This window comes from Phasianus colchicus, chromosome 1, assembly GCF_987193195.1.
Source record: "Phasianus colchicus chromosome 1, bPhaCol1.hap1.1, whole genome shotgun sequence".
Lineage (NCBI taxonomy): Eukaryota > Metazoa > Chordata > Aves > Galliformes > Phasianidae > Phasianus > Phasianus colchicus.
This window is the reverse complement of record NC_143436.1, coordinates 21,208,790-21,226,880: the sequence shown is the minus strand read 5'-3', so window position 1 is coordinate 21,226,880 and position 18,091 is coordinate 21,208,790. Positions and strand designations below refer to the sequence as shown.

General features: G+C 41.2%; 1 protein-coding gene across 8 annotated transcripts in view; it reads left to right on the top strand.

Moving 5' to 3' along the window:
- Nucleotides 1-18,091, top strand: part of PLXNB2 (plexin B2) — a 250,023-nt gene that overhangs the window by 198,372 nt on the left and 33,560 nt on the right. For all 8 annotated transcript variants that reach the window (XM_090136759.1, XM_031614992.2, XM_031614983.2 and 5 more), the window contains 4 exons: nt 1,059-1,231; nt 1,939-2,087; nt 5,663-5,771; nt 17,584-17,720. In XM_090136759.1, the coding sequence (XP_089992885.1) occupies nt 1,059-1,231; nt 1,939-2,087; nt 5,663-5,771; nt 17,584-17,720 (568 nt within the window). The remainder of the gene's footprint in view (nt 1-1,058; nt 1,232-1,938; nt 2,088-5,662; nt 5,772-17,583; nt 17,721-18,091) is intronic.

Genomic DNA, 18,091 nt, shown 5'->3' with positions numbered 1-18,091 from the left:
GGCAGCCAAAGGGTAGGCATAAGAAAGGATGGGATAAGCAGGGATGAAGGGAAAGCATAAAAGGAAAGATCAAGAAGCTCCCCTCTTTGTGATAACCAGTTCACCTGCTCAGGGAAGCACAGCAGTCATGTGCTGAATAATCCGTGCCACATGCATGCTTTCCCCACAGAAATGTGTGGCATCTCTTCAGTCTGTTTCTTCTGGGCTGGCTCTCAAGTGCATCTCCAAATGTTTTTCGCAAAGCCAGGCTTTTCTTATGGTGCTGAACCACCAGCTACATCTCAAATCTTTGCATCCATTTGGAAAAACTGGTTTTGTTCAGTGACTGCATCATACTAGAGATGGACAGGTGCCAAAATAAGCTTAGTGTCTGGGGCAGACTGGTGCTTGGTTCACCAGTACATGACTGTCAGACCTGATCTCCTGGTTCAGAAGAACTGGGATTAAACCCCACTGCAGAAGGAATAAGGCATGTGTCAGAGTAGCAACTCCAGGCAAAGAGAGACAAAAGCAAGACAATGGAGAAGAAGGGAGGTAAAACTAGGACAAAGGATAACATTTCATTAAGTGTTTACCTTATATTTCATTGAGGCTTTCATGATGATTTTGGAAAGGCCCAAATGTCCTGGAAGCAGTTAACAAGGGTGGATCTCTTCTTATAAATACACAACTGTCTGGTCCTATGCCAGCTGTGTTTGTCCCAGTGACACCATGGGAGTTTGTGGCCTTCAGTCTCTGGCTGCTCTATCAGGACCTGCTTTCGGAGCTGGTCTTTGAGCTACCATATAGCCAGGTTCACTGAGGATGCTCAAAGAAAAGACTTTGTGCTTAAGTGCTTTGACAAAGCCTGAATGACCAAAACTGTTTGGGTTCTTCTTGATCATATATTTTGGACTCTGCATGTGAGTAGTTGTGAGGGTTTTCTGTCCAGCAATAAACAAGGTTTTCTTCCAGCAGAATTCACAGTGTGCACCTTCTTCACAGGACTGAGCTGAGCAATGGGGGGCTTTGGATTTTTTTAGGGTAGTGTCTAAGTACATTTACCATCTCTATTTCAGTCACCCTGTACAATTGCTCCTATGGACGCAGTGACTGCAGTTTGTGTCTTGCCGCCCATGAAGACTACAAGTGTGTCTGGTGTGAAGAGGATGGCAAGCCAAGCAAGTGTGTGTATGAGAAGCTGTGTCGTGCTCCTCCCACCAACACGTGTCCTTATCCAGAAATTACTCGCGTAAGATTGCTTTTTTTTTTCTCCTTACCAGTGCATTGTTTTTCATCAGAAAGCATCTAAGCAAACTTTTACTGAAACCTGATGCATCCTGAGGCTGTCATATTTGAATGTGAGAAGTTGGAGAGTCCAGATGTGCAGCCCTTAGTGAGCTTTGTTCCACCTGGTGAACCAGCAGCCAAAGCAATAAGCAATAAACTCTCCTTTACTTCCAACAGTTGCGTTTTCAGTTACAAGCCAAATGCTGTGTTTCTGGGCATCGCTCCCTAGAACACATTCTAGGTACTTCAACTGAGCACATCTAAATTACCATGACAGTGGCATCGGTACTTTGAAATCCACACACACCATTTGATAAGAACATATCCCAGCCATCACAAAATGCCATAATGATATGGCAGACACTGAGTCATAATGGGGATATTTCATTCAAAGCTTTTTTTAGGTTCAAGTTTGAACAAAATATTTGGAAACAGCTACAGACACTGCCGAGTCCTTTTTCAGCTACTTTATTTATGCACTGAGTGCAAAGGGATGGCCATGGATGAAGGATCCAGTCTTAGTAATATGGAATATTGGAAAATGGAGCAGGTGTTTCTGGAGCTGGACTAGACAGCAGTCAGCAGCAGCCACCTGCCTGTGCTCAGACTTGCTTATGGCGTATGGTCACTGAAATATTTATTTATTTACTTTCCCTCATATAAACACAGATTGAGCCAAAGACTGGACCACTGGATGGTGGAATTCTTTTGACCATAATGGGATCTAATTTGGGAATAAAAGCAGAAGATGTAAAAAATATAACGGTGGCAGACAAGGAATGTATTTTCAAGGAGGAATTCTACTCTGTTTCCACAAGGTAATCACTGTATATTTTGCACAACATTTTAGGCAAAAAAATTTAAAAATGAACTTCTGTGCATCCTTACAAGAAGACGACATTACTGTAATTATTAGAAATGACCAATAATAGATAGAACTGGTACAGTACAAGTGCAATGTTTCATAGTAACATGTCAGAGTTATTATTTAAAATTGTTACAGATTCCAGTACAGTAACAAATTTAGTGTGATAGCATGTTACCGTCCTGCTTCTGATTCATTGACTTTTTTTTATTTGTTTGGAAAGCTTTCATAAACTATTACTGCAGATGTCTCGAAACTATTTATGAGCATTTAAATTAAAGGCATGATAGGTGTGCATCTATTATTAAAATTGTTGGGAAGTCTCAACCACAGAACAGCCAATGGGAAAGTCAGCAAAGCAAGAGGAAGCTTAATTCTTTTTATAACAGTCCAGCCACAGAGGTTCTCTCCTGGGGGCAGGGAGGGAGCCTTGAGGTTTGGGTTAACTTTAGATGACTCAGTTTCATCACAGAGCCAGCAAATCTATGGGTGCTGGGTTGCCTAAGCAGGTTGGTAGATGCTTTGTTGATTACTTGTCAGACTCTTAAGCAGTGCCAAAAAGTAAAAACAAGGTGACTAAGTTCTTCTAGGTGTCTAGATGCATACTGCAGATTATATCAAGCATCTAATTTCAAGAGGGAAATACTCTTTTGATAGTAGCTGATTGAAAGCATAGCATAAAAGTTCAGTAGTAATATGAAGGTCATTCCAAAAGTAATGCCTCCTATTTATTTCCGTGGAAACTACAGCAGATATGGAAAGCACAATAACACTACTTGATAGAGATAATTCTGAGATACAAAACACTCTATTTTCCAACATAGTCATCACCACTAGCTGTGAGTTTTCACCAGCAGTGAATAAAAGCTTGCATGCTGCACTTGTAAAAATCTGCAGCACTGGAGGTGACCCACTGTTGTCACCGCTGCTGAAATGCACCACTTACCACTCACTGTGCTCACACCCTCTGTTTGGTCTCCATAAACATTCAACAAGCAACAGTGAATGTCAACGGGTGCCATTTTTTCTACACGGAGGAACTCAGAACCTTTGCTTCACGCACACTTCCATGTCAGACACCATTTGTCAGACTGCCCCTCTGCTGCCATCTGTCATTATATGGCAACAACATGTAATGGAATATTGGTGGGAAAGTTCAGCCTCTACAGCCATACCATCAACATCTGCCTATGACATCATGAGCCAACATAATAAAACAGGAGACATTACTTTTGGTGTAGTCCTCATGTTATTAGTAACAACATTTTAAGCAGTGTGATTTTTCTTTCATTGAAATGCATTTCAAACTGCATTTGAAACCTTGGCTTTCTCTCTCCTTGATTATTTTGAAGTGTAGTACAATAACTTTTTGCTATTTCTGTGGCATGTTTTGAAAGAGATATTGAAGATGCCTAAGAGATTTCAGTTTATTTATTTTATTTTTTTTTTAGCTTTTGAAAAACCTATGGCTTTAGTCAGTTTGTGGATCAGGCATTTAGCAGCTTCCCAGGCCCCAAGGACCTAAGAATATCTGTAAAGCTCTGTGTCTCCTACTGCTTCCCAAATCCGTTACCATCACTCCCGTTTACACACGCATCACTATCCACAAAATTCTGAAAACTCTCTTTCAGCCATCTTTCCCCATTCCCTATTTCCAGTGTTTGCAAAAGCTGCACTGAATCCCAATGTAGCCTTACAAGAATTTCCACAGCCTCTTGGCTTTCTCTAAAGCTTTTTGGTATTTTTAAATATGTGGAAAGGAGCCAAAACTGAGATGACTGGTTCCTTGTATCGTAGCAACATTACTGGTTTCCTAAGCTCTGCCAGTGTGGTAATGGGCGAGAACAAATGCAACTTGCATAATGTAATTTACCAACAAATTAGGAGGTTTTGAAGGATGTTCTCCATTAGGGAAGCCTTGAAAAAGAAGCTATTCAAAATGTTTGAATGGATATCTATAATTTTGCATCTTTATCTTCTTCCATTCTTTTGTTTAATCATTACTTTATTTATTCTTAATTTAGAAAGGAAAAGAAAAGAAAAAAAAGATAAAGAAGCACTGAGTCTTGCTTCTCCATCCTTCCTGCAGCAACAAGCTATTCATTTTTTGGAGCTGGTTCCTCCCATGGGTAGGAGGGCAGCAAGTTTTAAGGCACTGAATGCTGCTCGCTGGCTCTGCTGTGGTATTTCTTTGTCAGCTCAGAGAAGTCTGTTCTCCTTTATAGTGTTCCATTTGTGACGGGGGGAGGGAGGCCGTGCCAGTGCTTGGGCTGGGAGGGAGCTTTGCTCAATTAAAATCCCTTCTCATCCCACTGCCGGCTCCCTGTTCACCCCCAAGCCCCAGCACCCGACTGCTTTCCTTAGCTTGACATATGGTAGACATTCTTCCGAAGGCACTGTTTCCTGTTTTCTGCCTGACATGGAGATACAACTTCCAAGAATACAGTAGAGATGATGAGGAACAGACTCAGGCAGCCATACACATGCCAGGACATGCAAGAATTTAGAGAATTTTGTCCACTTGCCAGTACCCAGGCAGAAAATTCTGGAGCAGTCTGCAAGGAAACTTGACAATCCTTTTATTATAAGTCCTAATTTAAGTACGTTGTACTCAGTAATTTGGGAGTTGGGTTGTGGGTTTGGTTTTTTTTTCTGTTTGGTTTTTTTTTTTTTTTTTTTTTTTAAAGCAGTTGTGCTCTGCTTACAGAGGAACAATAATCCAAGTAGAGAAAAAATGAAGGAAATGAACAATGATTCTTAGGGTGTGTCCCGTGTGAAGCTGCCTGCGCAGGCTGCAAACACTGTATGCATCCTTATCTATCTGAATTATCAGCCCACCACTAAGCATTTGTCCCACCTTTTGAGAGTGTCAAATCCTTGCTGCATTTTCATGCTTTTATTCTGCATGTCACCTGTTGGAAACAGCAATCTAAACATAGCAGCTCTCCCTAGCAGCAGTGAGGGTTAACGCAGGATGTATTCTCCTCCACTGTTCCTTGACCTCTGATTTTGCGTGGGTTATCTGAGGATTTATTTTCAGAGAACAGTAATTCTAAAGGGATTTTGATCGTAGGTGTGAAAATGCAGTAGCTTAAAGCTGGGAGATAGCAGGATTCACAACAAAAGCATTAGCAGCTTACAATACACAAAGTTACAAGATAGCTGATTCTTGCATCAAGGCCTATGTGGGGTGTCACTGGGTTTTTTAACATCACCAGATGATGGGAAAACTTTGTGTAGGGTCATACCGTTTGTCCCTCCCTCTGACTGAATCTGAGTCTTCTACTAAGAAGTGGGCTTAGTAGTTGCTGTGTACGGTGCTCAAGTTTTAGTTTTACTCCATGTAGATATGATTAAAATATTCCTGGGTGGTTGTTGTGGGAATCTGAGCCAGAGCTCAAATACTTCATGTAGGATAAAGCCAAGTTTGTGCTTTTGCTGACAGCAGGTGGGCTAACTATTGTACCTTGCATTGTACCTTGTACTGTTACTGCTATCAGATAAACTTAGATTACTGTTTCTCATTAGGATTGTGTGTCAAGTTGGAGAAATGAAGGTACCTAAACAAGGTCAAATTGAAGTTAACATCAATGGAAAATTAGGTCAATCACCAAGTGATGTGCAGTTTACATACCAGGTAAGTGCATTTTTTTGGCATTGATCTGTTTTATACTTTGTGCATTGCTTGAAGTTTACTTGTTAAACACTTGTGTTTGCCTTACAAACTTTATGTAATCAACAGCACAATAGCTCAAGAATGACAGTCTTATTTTGAGATGATGTTTGCAATGTCAAGTTGAAAAGTTGCAGCAGAAAAGAAGTTGCAGTCGACTTATTAAGCAGATACAATATCTCCTGAGTGTCAGTACTGAATAAAAACAAGTCAGCACTGTAAAAATCAAGTTCTTCAGGCACACAGTTAGTGCAATATTTAATCACTGTGTTTAGGCTACCAGTGTTCTTAATTGCAGGAATTAATGCGCAGCAGCTGAAGAATGAATGCATTAATTTTTTTAAAATAATTTATTTCATTCCAAAATATGGCATGCAGAGACACAGACAGCATGATTTGAGTCAGATTACATGTATGCTTTGTTGTCAATGTCACTCTGAAGGAGAACCTAATTTATGTCTTTAATTGCTTTACCCTAAACATGGCCATGGGTTATTGCTGTTCTAGTCTGTGGATTTAGCAGCAAGTAGCTCTGTCTGTATCTGTGAGGTCTTCCAAATTTCTAAGAGCGTGTGATAGCTGAGAGGTTTAACTAATCTCTATTCTCATCTTGATATTTAAAATTATGTCTATAAAATCTGTAAATCTATAAAATATAAAGGATGTGTTACAGCTTTATCATCTCCTATATTTTAACTTCTGTCTCATTAATTCTTTGTACTTTGTGAGAAGGAAAGGAAGGGAGTCAGCAGTAAGAGGTGGAATAAGTCAGGAATGACATTCAGCTGAGAAGAGGATATTCTGGTTTTCACAAAAGAGGCTAGAAGAGTTGGTTTTTTTTCCATTATTTTGGGGCAGTTATCTCCTCTCCCTCATAGTATCTCTGCAAAAGGACACGTTTTGCTAGACTATGATCTTCTACTGTCACAGCCCTCCTCTGTTCCTTTGTGGAAATGTAGATTATAATTAAATCTTCTTTCTTCAATCATCTCATTTATCTTAATGAGAGCAGGAAATGTGCAGAAACGTCATGTCCCATGTTTGTGTCCTCACTATCTCTAGGACAGAGGCTATGACATTACACTGTGTATATGTTGTATCAGTTCTCCTATGCTTCTCCTGCGTTTAAAGATTATTTCATGGTTTGCATGAAAACCACACAAACGAGTTACAAAATGAATTGAAATGTAATGTGAAGCCTTTATGTAGGCTTAGAAGACCTTTGTGGGAACTTGTTCTGGTGGGATTCTGTGCTCAGTGCAGCTGTGAGATGAGACAAGTAGTGCTGCTGCCTTCCACTGTTTGAGGGAAAGGCTCCCAAATGCCTGTGGTGCCCCAGGACAAGCTGCCATGCATAGCTATGATCCAGGTGGATGTTTACATGAAGGTCCAAGACTTCCTATGTGCCAGTCTCAGAATGGATTGAGGTCACTGAAATATCAGATACCTAAACTAGCTCCTGCTAAAAAATGTCTTTATCTACCTCAAAAATGTTTCCATGGGGGCTTTCATTACAGAATGCAGAGCAATGGCAAAGAATACAAAATCATCAAGCACAGCATTACATGCCTTACAACTAGTGAAACTGCTTCCTAGTTTCATTTTTCCTTTTGTTCCATGGAAAATGAAGCCAGCTGTGGTAGTATTAAAATCAGTGCAGGGCTGTCACACTCATGCACACCTCTGCAAGTGTGACATGAGCACTTCTGGCATCAGAACAGATGGTCAGTACAGCCAGCCTAGGCAGCTGTTGTTTGAAAAGTTGCCTCTTGTTTCGCTGCTGTTTTCAGGCAGTTTCTTGGTGGCTCCTTTTAGGAGATACACAAAATCTGTGCTTTATATTAAAGCTCCACTATTTGATATATAGAAAAGAAAGAAAATACTTTTCAAGAACCTTTCTAAAATAAATCTCTTATTATGTATTTTCCCCTTTCCTTGGTACTCTATCTGCTGCTCTACTGCTGGTAAATACCAGTGATTCTGATGTGTGCTTTGATCACCTTCAGCACAATAGCTTCAGCTTTAGCTGTGTCCATTTGAAATGCAGTGTGGCACCACCACGCAGAAGTGTACAAGCAACTCAAAGAGACAAGGAGCTGTTCGACCTGGTGTCTCTTCAGAGCAAAAGTGTTACCATACTGCCTACAGGCTGATGTTCATATATCTGATAGGTGGCTGCCAGCAAGACCTCATAATCAATTATCAGCTACCTCTGGCTGTAGTTAATGCCCAGCCAGAACAATGAAGTGTGCTTTTAAAGCTGGACTGACAACCTTCCCAGTCAGCACAACCTGGGGTTACGCTTGTGCTTCTGCTCCATTCTGCCAGCATGGTGCTGAGCCAAGCAGCAGGTGGGACTTCCACTAGTTGGGTCAACAATCCAGTTAGAAAAAAAGCCAAGGTTTCAATTTAAAATCATTCCTGAACTAAAATGCCCTGTTCCTTAGAAGTCTGTGCTGTATAGTAAACATCTCATCTATATTTGCTCCATAACAGAAAGTTTTATGTCCCCCAACCCATCACAATTTCTTCTATCCTGAGTGTTGTTCAAGTACAGACATTCCAGTGAAATTAAATTCTGGTAACCTCATCCTCCTCCACTGACCTTTTATTGTTTGTTTCACTATAAGCAGAATCCAGCAATAACCATTCTCCTTTTATTGAAATAGAAATGAAATGACAGTAAATTTTAATACCCAGCTATGCTGTGCCTCTGACAACGTGGCTGGTCTCTATTCAGGAGAAGCCATGCCATGGATAAAGGCCAGTCCTGCTTTTTGTTTGTTCATCTGATGGGTTTGTTGATGGCAGCGAGAAACAGAACTGAAGGTAGGAGTTAAGCTTTTCCCAGCTAAATGACTCAGACTACTGATACCACACAAGTGTGCTTCCTTCCCAGAATATCTCATCTTCAAACTCAAGCCACCAGAATGAGAGCTTGCAGCTGGCTCCAGGTTCTTCAGTGCCTGTTTGCAAGAGCAGCTCTGTGAGCTTTAGATTAAAAAGATTACATGGTTTCACAAAGCTCAAATAAATGTAAGAAAGAGCAACAAATTAGAGTCTGATCTGAAAACAAACATGAAGATGGCTGCTCACTGTACTGGGAGTTTGAATATGAATCTGTATGGAAGGATAGATTTAACAAGGTACTTTTTTTCCACCGTAATGTTCTTGCAAATCAGTATTTTTCTCTTATCTTCATTCATCCTCTGGTTTCCTTCCTGACATTAGAAGCAGTCACTGGGGGATCTCTCACTGCCACAGTGCCATCAGTGCCACAGGACTCCAGTGGAGGCTCAGTTCCCTCCTTAATTCTTCTCCACAAGTCTTCACCATGGCACATCCATTTTGCACTATAGTTTGGGGGAGAGGGGCAGTTTACATGGCTCGTTGCCATTATGATTGATGCTAATAAACCAGACACCCATAACAGTTGGGAACTGCTGCCAGAGGACAGTGGCTACGTATTATCCTTCTGCATAGTAATAAAAGTTCTGGAGCACATCTTGGCTGTGTGACAGCCTGCACAGGGGCCAGGAGAGCTGGATAGCTCGGAGGTTTTGGGAAGCTGCCCTTCCTCACATGGACATTATTAAACCTAATCTCTGTCATCTGAGGCATCACTTAAAAATATATCCTTCCATTTGTTGCTTGTGGGTTCTGCTTGAAGGCTGCTAGTGAACACTGGTACATGATAGGCAGGTGTTCCAGCCAACGTGCTTCCATTTCTCCATCAGAGCTGCCCGAAGGGCTCTGTGGTCTGTTCAGAAAATGATGTGGTCTCTGCCTCAGGACAAAAAGATGCTGCCTACAGTCCAAACCATCCATTGTTTAGGATATCAGCCCTGCGTGTAAGCCTCCCACCCACTGCAGGCGGTTTGTATCACTTGGCATACGCTCTGCCTACACACCTGGAAACATTCAGGCAAGCTGCGGGTTCACACACAGCAGCCCCAGGAGAGCAGGGGTTGGCTCACCGGCCTGCATTGCTGTAACCCAGGAGCGAGGCCTGGCTGCGCTGGCCCTGCAGGCCTATGAGACAGGCCAGCTCAGGGAGCGGCTGCCAGTGTGCTCAACAGAAATTGTCCGCCCGCTGTCCTGTGAGTGGGTGGCGTGTCTGGGGAAACAGGTCCCTGTGTCTGACAGAGGGAGGGGAAGGAGCTGCTCATGTGCCCTGTTCAGAAGCTTAATTCAGCTCCTGTGGTTACCTTTGCAGTCCATGAAATTACACTTTGACCTTCATGAAGGCGGCGAGTGCCTCCAGCACTTCATGGACTATGCCTTTAATGTGTTTAATTTTTGTGCGCGAGGGTTGGCAGAACAATTCAGCACTGAGTGGGGCGGGGGGGGATAATTTTGGTAACAAATGAGTTGTTTTACAGACCTGCTTCAGCAGCCAGAGCTGACTGCAGCTGGGATCAGGATGAGGAAAGGGAAAGGATACTTGCTGGAGACAGGACAGATGAGATAAATGCAGAGTAATAACACGCTCTGTACACTGGTGAGAGTGTTGCCCACATGTACGTGTGCATCCTCCTCGGGCCCCCAGCACAGCACCCCATGCCTTCCATGTGTGGAAGCGTGGGGGCACACCGTGCTTGTGGGTGTGCAGTCCCACTAAAGGCAAAGCCCAGGACAGAGGTTGCTGCAGTAGAAGCTGGCAGGAGGGACTCAGGCAGTTCTGCCATTTGCTGCCTGCTATGCCCACTTGACACATCCATCTGTTGCTGGCTTCCCCTCGTGCTGCAGCTGGCAGCTCCCACAGCATCATGGGGATATATTCTGCCACCGTCTTCTTTACCCTTCCCATTTGTCTCTGCTTGTGGTCTGGAAAGGTTGCTTTTTGTCCAGCATCCCCCCTTGAAGCGCAGACATTGTGCAAGGTCTCTTTACATCTCTGTTGGTCTCCCATCCTCTGTTGCTTTCCAACTGTTTTGAATTTCTGGCCAGCATTTCAACAGTGGCCTCCTTGGTGGCTGGTTGTTCCTCCCATTTTCTGTATTAGTGAAGGACAAAAGGTGATCACTTTTATCTCAGTGGTGCACTCTTGGGCTAGATATTTCCTATCATAGCTCAGTAATACAGCAGTTAGTATCCTTATTTACAGAGTCATACAGCAGAATATAAAAAGTTCAGGTTGTGCTTGATGGTAGAATATTAGAAAAAGCAGAGAAATTGGAAAAGAAAATCTACGGAACCTAAGTGATGCTCCATAGGACTGCAGTCCTGTTGTTCATGGATGCTGTGTGAGAGACCAGAAGTGGGTTGGCTCGGCACAACTATGTAAACCAAGAGAGCTGAAAAAGCAAATAAACATAACGAGTGAAAAAGAGCATTAGTTGGCGGGGCGGATCAAATCCCACGTGCAAGTCAGGGGAGTGAAAAGGAAGCTGGGGGAAGGGTTCTGTGTTGCACCTGTGTATCTTTAATGGAAAAGTTGCAAAGAAGCTGGATAGCAGGAAGAAAAGGAGAAAAAAAGTAACCCTGCTGATAGCCAGATAAAAGCTGTGCTTCAATTGGACACCAGCAGACCTCAGACTCCTAAAACACTAGGAACACTTTCAGCCTGTAAAAACTATATTTTAGTAGCATTGTAATCAGAAACTTAAAGAAATAACAAATCACCTTCCTACCTGTGCAAAAAGACTGACTGCAAGCAACAAAATATAAAAGATGAAAACGTTCATTCTAGATTAATAAACAAAATGAAAAATATAAGAGCTCAGATGCAAGTGCTCAGAGGGGCTGAAGTAGCTCTATCAGGAGCAGCAGTCATGTACGTTGCTAATAAGTAAGTTTGCTGCTAAATGTGATTATAAGTGGAACAGACATGGAGATAATTTACCCTCCAGCATGCAGAAAGCATGAAACTATGACAAATAATATATAAGCATTTTTGTGAACAAATTTGCAAGTATGAGGTGGAGGATGAAAGCAGAAAGCAAGGAAAGGTTTCTGGCTGCACCAAAGAAAACAGGACACTGGAAGGTGGCCTGGACATGAAGTCATATGCATGCTTGGGCCAGTGCTAGTATTTCTGCCAGGACTTTATTTTCCCCTCATACCTGTGTGCTGACGAAGCACAGTGTATCTCAGAGACAGATTGTTACAAGAATATGACATGACTGTGAGGCACAACCCAAAAATACAATTTGTAAAGCTCAGGGCAGTCCGTGATGCAGGGACAAGGAAAGGCACCTGGGTACACAGGAATGTGAGTGTAAGTTGCAAGTAATTCATTGGTGTTGCAAAGAGAATAAACTCTTTTGCTACAAAAGAATGTCACACTGTTTAAATGTTATATACCATAAGCAGTGTGCAAGGATTCTGCTTAGATATTATCATCGCCTCACTGCTTCCAATTGGAGTAGATAACCACTGCTTTCAGGTAAGCTATATCAACAGGACCAGCACTGACTACAGTCATCAAGGCAGAAGAGGTAACCTATTCACAGTATTATTATTATTCTTCAACCAAAGCTACCTACTGGTTATCAAAGCCCTGGAAACCTGCTCATCAGCTCAGAGTACTCACCCAGCAGTCTGGTACAGCATGAGAGAGAGAGGTTGCAGGTGTATTTTGAGACCTCTCACTTGGCATTATTATCTCTACCAAGGATTTAAGGAAAGTTGGAATGTAAGAGATACAAATACTCAAATTTCCCATGGCTGACAAGCTAAAATCTGCGCTGACCTACAAGCAAGAAATCCTGTTGAGAGCAAATTGTTTCTTCAGGATAAATCATTCTACACCTGTTGGGAGCAAGCTGCACCTGTTGAGAAGAGATCCTTCTTCAAATAGCACAGCTGAGGATGCGCATATCAAAACTGCAAATCCACATCCTTCAAGCACAGGACCTAGTCATGAAAGGGTAGAAGGGTAGGGTCATGAGAAGTTCTTCTGCTGAGAGATGACCTACATGCCTTGACAGGCCACTGAGCAACTGGCAGGCATTGGAGCAGGCTTTTGAAAGCCAGGCAGTCAGAAAACCCAGGCATGAGGGAACCTGTTACTGCAGAGGAGATTTGTGCCCATTCAGACACAGTGTACGCAGAAGACATGAGCAGTGTTTGCCCAGTGATCAAATATGTCCAATGCTTAGACCACTGCAATTTTAAAGAGTTATCTTCCTCTTTCAAGCAACATGAGAAAGGGACTACAATGTATGTGAACTTTGATTTTCTATGCTTGAAGGAAGTATAAAACAAGAGTTAAATTAATGTTGGTAGGGTTGTTTAAATGTTACTGCGTCCATGAGAAATGAAGTACTGCCAAGCCCTCACAAGAGCTGATGTTTTCCAGAAGAATTATTACAAGGCTGCTATAAATTCCATATAGGACACATAATCAAATGTTCTGCTTAACATCATAATTGCAGCAAGCACTGTGGTGCAGTGTTGCAGAAAGTGTGACGTCCCCCAGGCACGTTCTGACTGAGCAAACAGATATGGAGATGCAGAGGAATGAAAATGGAAGCAGAGTATCTGTTATGAGTGCAGGAGAGCTTTTGATTCAGGAACTGAAAGGAGAATAGCGAAGAAACTAGGAGAAAGGAAATCAGTCCTTGAGGGGATTTTGAAAATGTATTATTGCTGATCTCACAGCACTTGGGGTCCTGGGCTGATCAGTGTAGGTTGTAGTGGTTGAATTTTTAGCACTGTCCAGGATTTAGCCCAGATGAAAGAGGCTTGTTTCTTGGTAAAAGTAGCAATTTTTATATCATCCAAACCAGGTTAGCAGTGAAGGATTTACCACTTTGCCTTCTTTTTCTTCTGCAGGAAGGAATCTCGTGCAGGGCTGTGGTCAGTAGAGGTGTGGATAGGTTTCTTGCAGCTTTGCTAGAGTTGGTACAGTAAGGCTCAGCCTAGTAGCTTGCGAAGGTCTGAACCTCTCCACATGTGAGTGAGCATGATGTAACATATGGGAGGGGGCTGCCTCCTTCTGAGGCAACATAATTCTTCTCAAAGCATCGTACCATTGCTGACAGGCTTTTTTAAAATTATCATAGTATTCAGAAAAATTTATTCTCCTGCTGATCTTGCATTTCTGAAAAATGCTTTCTGGCTAAGCATTTGGGTGAGCTACACTTTTCCTCTGTTGGTACTCTTAAGACTATCACCAGGTGGGCTGCTGCAGTTTTGTACTTTGAGCCATCTGTGAAGATTTTAGAAGAGCACTAAATCTTGCTGATAGTGCATTGGTTTTGCAATAAAATGGTTAAAATTCTTAATAATTTATTTAAGCTGCTTATTTTTCTGGAAGGTCCTGGGAAGGAAAAGGAAAAAAAAGGAAAAGGAAAAGGAAAAGGAAAAGGAAAAGGAAAAGGAAAAGGAAAAGGAAAAGGAAAAGACTGTGAAGCAGAAAACAGCAAATTAGAATTATTGAAATTATTTTCCTGACAAGTCTGTGGTAACAAGCTGTTACTTTATGATGCTTTGTTTTAGTAGTCTTCTTGAAAAACTTCTCTGCACACAGAGCCTAGTTCAGCTTCTCCTTATTAGATCTTTACTAGATGTCCACGTTATTTGGTCCCTGGAGTGCTCTTGGTATTTTCAAAATTAGTTTAAATAGGTTAAATATGAATACTTTGGATTAAGCTGTTTTAAAATAGCCCTTTGAGGGATTACTACAAAAATGGCGATTAAAGAGAAAATAAGGGTTAAACGTAACTATTCCACTTTCTCAGCTGCTACTTGCAGTAGCTACCATAGCAATTCTTGGCCTCAGCTTTTCATTAACCTGAAATGAAGCTGAGATGTGCTGGCTCCATGTTGCAGCTGTGTTGTGGAAGTGGGGTGAGGTGTGGGTAGCATGTTCTCTTTTTTGGCATTGCTGAGTTTTCACAAAATGATCAGAATCACGGAGTGCATGGGGTTGGCGGGGATCTCTGGAAGCCAAATGGTGCAGCTCTTCCTCAAGCAGCGTCGCCCAGAGCAGATTCCATTTGCCTCTTGAAATTGTCCTTGGGCACCACTGCAAAAAGCCTGGATCCATCTCCTTTTAGCTCTTTAACTATTAGCAGAGCCGGAGTCTTTCTAATAAAAAAAGGAAATTCTGGAGAAAATGGAACAGCTACTTGTTTCACATCCGCATTGCTGTTGTTATTCATAGAGAGTTTTCATGTAGGCTGCCAATAAAAGGTCCCACAGAAAATGGTTCTCAGTGGTTCTGCTTTGAGTTCATTACTTGCTTGGTATTTGCTGATTGTTAGCTACTGAACCAACTGTTGTACTGCCTAAGTTATGGATCAGATACCCCAACTGAGCTTTAATGGTGTAATTATTTATCTTTGTATAAAAGTTTGACAAATAGAGTTTAGAAAAAAGGCTACACAGTCTACATAGTTTTTTTCTGAGGTTGAGGGGTAAAGCATTTGTCCACTAATTTTTAGTAGTTTTTGGGGAATATTGACTTCTGGAAGCTGTCCCTCCCACATCCATCTATCTGTTGCTGTGGATTTTTACTGGTTATAATGTACTAGTCCAATATACTTAACACTTTGTAGTAATCAAAACTTAATTTGAAGTTAATAAAAAGCATGGTTTTCTGTCTGTTAAGGTTAAATGTAAGGTGTTTAGTAAGTTTTTACGAGCAATACAACTTCAATTGTAGTATTTTTAATCAACAAAATTGAGTTTCAAAAAGCCACCAATAAGCTTTTTTGTGAAGAGCAGATCAAGACATGTTAATTTAAGCTTCAGATGTGACTTTTAAAACTGGCCTATTCAAATCTTTTATTTACCCTTGTGTAATCTCAATTTAGGTTAAATCAGCAAGCAATTAAATCTGAAGAAGAGTATGCACAGAGAGGGCTGTATAGATCTAAGTAAGCAGTTTCAGTCAACTCCATTATGTTGAATCAATGTTCCCTTTTATTTAAACTATGCTTAAAAATTACTTTGAGTCAATTCCTTACATAAAATGTTGTAACTCAAGTGATGTATTAAATTAAAAAGAAATCAGAGGTTAGTTCATGAGAGCAGTCACGTGCTGTATCATCGTACATCTTGAGGAGTGAAGGGTTTACAAACAGATTTCTCTTAGGGAAGAAAAGCAATTGACACCCAATTAGTGTTAAAGCATATTCCTAAAGCTCAATGACTTGAGAGCAAATTACAGTTGTCATTGTGGATTTGTGAAGTGTGCTGAACCGTGATATGTTCCTTCAGAGGGAAGTTGCTCAGACATGAAAGTATATAACAAGCACAGCAAGTACAAGTTCTCTATGTTTCTATAATATCAGTGCTTCAATAAAGCAAGTTTGTCAAGTAATCACAAGGTCAACTGAATGCATTTTTACAAATTCCTGCTATTAGTTTAATACCTATCAATGACTCACTGAGCTTTCAGCCAAACTCCAGTACATCATTCCCTCTTCCACCAGCCACTCACGAACCATTGTGTTTGTAGCTGCAAGCTGACACAGAGATGGCAGTCTTTTCATGAGTAAAATAACGCAAGTGAAAGCTTTTTGCTATGTGACTAGTCAGCAAAACTTTCTGAGCATGGCCTTTCCCCCTCTGAGCATGGCCAGTCCTCTGAGTGAGCATCTATGCAGTGTGATGGTGATTAGGTAAACCCTAATCAGAGAAGGAAGTCCTCAAATGTCTTTGCTCTTCCTTTATTCATAGAATTATTGAAATCGTAGAATGTTTCATAGAAAAGTTTCAACTCCCCTGCTGCGTGCAGAGTCGCCAACCACAATCATCTAGAATCAACTAGAATCATCTAGTTTGAAAAAGACCTTCAAGACCACCAAGTCCAACCATCAGAGTGAGCTGCCGAGTCCCCTCACTGTTGACCATCTTGTATATGCTACACAGAGCACTGCCCTAAGGCGGGACTTCACCGTCATCCACTCATTTTAGCAAGTTGGTAGGCAGCGCGTGCTGAAGCCAGGCTGAATGATCTCAAGCCACTTACATGGCTTCACTCACACTCTTAATTCAGAGTTGTCCTGAATAGCAATGATTTTCTCAACTGGGAGTAGGGACTACTTAGGAATGAAGTAATTAAATTGCATTTCTCATGAAAAGCCTTCACTGTTAATTTATAGTATTTGTCATATCTCTGGGAATGCAGTCACAGAAACAAAGAATGAATTGAGAACAAAAGGAGTGAACTTACTTGAGAAATTTTTATTTCTGAAAAATTTCATGGCAATTTGAAGCTTGTTTCAATTGATTTTAAGAAATCCTTTCCAAGCTTTTAGGCGTATAAAGAAAAGTTTAGTCCTAATTTTTTTTTTCCTGTGAGCTCATTAGTCAAGAATGAGATAATACTCTTTTACTGCAATTAAAAGTCCTACATAAATGGGATCTTAATGTTCTTTTTGTTTTTTAGTATCAGTTCTGTAAAACTTGTTCTGTCTCACCTGTCATTGATGTGGAATGTAGGAAAGGGTAAGGAAAGGTGAAGGTAGATTCAGCCATAAGGGAGAGAAATATTAAATGTGAAAACAAGAAAATCAACACGAAACCCACACAGATTTAATGGCAGTTAACTCTAAATATTGCAAACAGGAAATTTAAGTTCATATAAAGCCGTATCAAGTAAAGTATGAAGGAAACATCAATACATTCACATCACGTTACATCTTCCTTTGCTCACATGAATAATGATAGACTTTTATTTGAGAAGACTTGTCCTTCATTATTTTTATCTTCTTATTTTTCAGGTAATAATATTGAACTACTATTATCTCCTATACTAGTTAACACTGGTGTCAATTTTATTTTAACTTTCTGAAGTAGTTTGATCGCTTTCTCTTTCCAGGACCCTCAACCTACAGGAATAAGACCTCAAAGTGGTCCACAAGCAGGTGGAACCACCCTTACCATCACTGGTATGAACCTGGCAACTGGTTCCAAGAAGGATGTTCGTGTTTTTCTCGGTAGCCAGCCTTGCAATGTGTACGTACCCTGGGTAACAAAGAATACAGAGTTGTATCCTAACAAAGCACCAACCTTTTCTGGCCTTTAGAAATTGCACAAATCTTTTGTATATCTCTTAGTGGTAGTGACTCATGCTGTGCAATGTGGTTCTGCACATAACGTTCAGACACAAACTCACTCAGAGGCTTCAGCTGGAATAAGTAGCTGCAAAAATCACCAAAGCTGAAGAACTCAGTTATGCAAAGAATTTTATAGTTTCAGCTCACTCTGATTGACTGGCTGCTCCGAATCTGGCCATGCTCTCACTCAGCGTTTCCTCAGTGGTTCCATATACATATATGCTTTTAATCCCTTTGTGCCCCTTGATTTTTTCCTCTCAGTTCATGATC